We start from the raw sequence: 1,556 nt of genomic DNA on the forward strand, positions 1-1,556 counted from the left end.
GGCTCTGTCTCAAAAAAAAAAAAAAAAAAAAAAGGTAGGAGAAAGTCATCTCTAATTAGTAAACTTGGAACCCATCCATTGCCCATCCCCAACCAGTCCCTACCTGAGAGAGTGGGGACTGCTGGGCTCTGCCTCCACATGGGCACGTTAGGGGTTCCTTACCCTCTCCCCAACAATGGGATGTGAAAGGTGTGAGGTAGCCACTCTCCTTCCAGTGCATCTTCCTAAGATTTAGGCATGGCAGGAAGGTGAGCTATTAGAAAGCACAACTGCAGCTGAGATCTACACACACTATCCAGTTTCAGCAATAGCATAGCTAATGTTCTGATGGTCATCTGTCTGAATCCTATGTCTACTTCTTAGCTGGTTACAACATGAAAGTGATGAGAAGGAGGAATTATCATCATTACCCTACCATAAAGGTATGTATAAACACAAGACTTCAGAGGGTATAGGGAGCGGTGGGAGGGAGGGTCATAAGACAAAAGACAATCATACCACCTGAGGAAAGAGTCAAGAATCACCCGACCATGCTGCCTGGTGCTCCAGTCCCTCCCTAACACTGACCTTCTCCAAAGGTAAGTAATCATCATCTATGCAAAGGTATTTTTAAAAAGGGAGAAAAAAAACACACCGAATAAAAGATAAAAAGCAAATCTGCACTCCAACTAGGTAAATGTGGTGAATAAATGTAGCTCTAGGCCGGGCATGGTGGCTGACACCTGTAATCCTACTACTCTGGGAAGTGGAAGCGAGTAGATCACTTGAGACCAGGAGTTTAAGACCAGCCTGAGCAAGAACAAGACAAGACCCCATCTCTATTGAAAACAAAAAAACTAGCCTGGCTTCGTGGCAGATATTTATAGTCCTACATGCTTTGGAGGCTGAGACAAAGGATTGCTTCAACCAAGGAATTTGGGGTTGCTGTGAGTTGTGATGCCATAGAACCCTAGCCAGAGTGACATTAAATAGACAGATAGATAGATCAATAGATAGATAAAATGTCTCTCCACAGATTTTCCACACCAAAGGTAAAAGAGAGAGAGACTAAGAAGAACAATGACATGAATGAAAAAGACAAAAGAACTGATGAAAACATAATCAGGAGGAAGATAATGAACTTGACATTTTTGAGGAAAATTAAAACAAAAAAATGAAAGAAATTAAAAAGGATTAGAACCTGTAGAACACAGGAACCATTAACATTTTCCCCCCTATTGCTGAGGAATATGCTGTTACTCAGCATTGATCATGTTTGTGGAATATACCTTGCACTGTATTCCCCATGAAATCACCACGCCTCTCTTTATTGATCACATGCTGATATATCTTCCCAGTGGTGATGTTGTTGTCTTTATAAAGGTTAATATCCAAAAATCTTTCATAATTTCCAAGGTCTAAGTCAACTTCTCCACCATCATTTAAGACGAACACTTCACCTAGGAGAAAAGGCAATGTAAAAATTAAAAATTTGGCTCGGCGCCTGTGGCTCAAGCGGCTAAGGCGCCAGCCACATACACCTAAGGTGGCGGGTTCGAATCCCCAGCCCGGGCCTG

The 1,556-nt window shown here is 42.2% G+C and overlaps 1 protein-coding gene across 1 annotated transcript in view; it reads right to left on the minus strand.

Annotated features, from left to right (window-relative positions):
* Positions 1-1,556, minus strand: part of CTPS2 (CTP synthase 2) — a 136,946-nt gene that overhangs the window by 120,695 nt on the left and 14,695 nt on the right. The window contains exon 3 of the mRNA XM_023514347.1: positions 1,269-1,439. Coding sequence (XP_023370115.1) covers positions 1,269-1,439 — 171 coding nt within the window. The remainder of the gene's footprint in view (positions 1-1,268; positions 1,440-1,556) is intronic.

This window comes from Otolemur garnettii, unplaced genomic scaffold (genome assembly GCF_000181295.1).
Source record: "Otolemur garnettii isolate 467f Iridium unplaced genomic scaffold, OtoGar3 scaffold00051, whole genome shotgun sequence".
NCBI classification, from domain to species: Eukaryota; Metazoa; Chordata; class Mammalia; order Primates; family Galagidae; genus Otolemur; species Otolemur garnettii.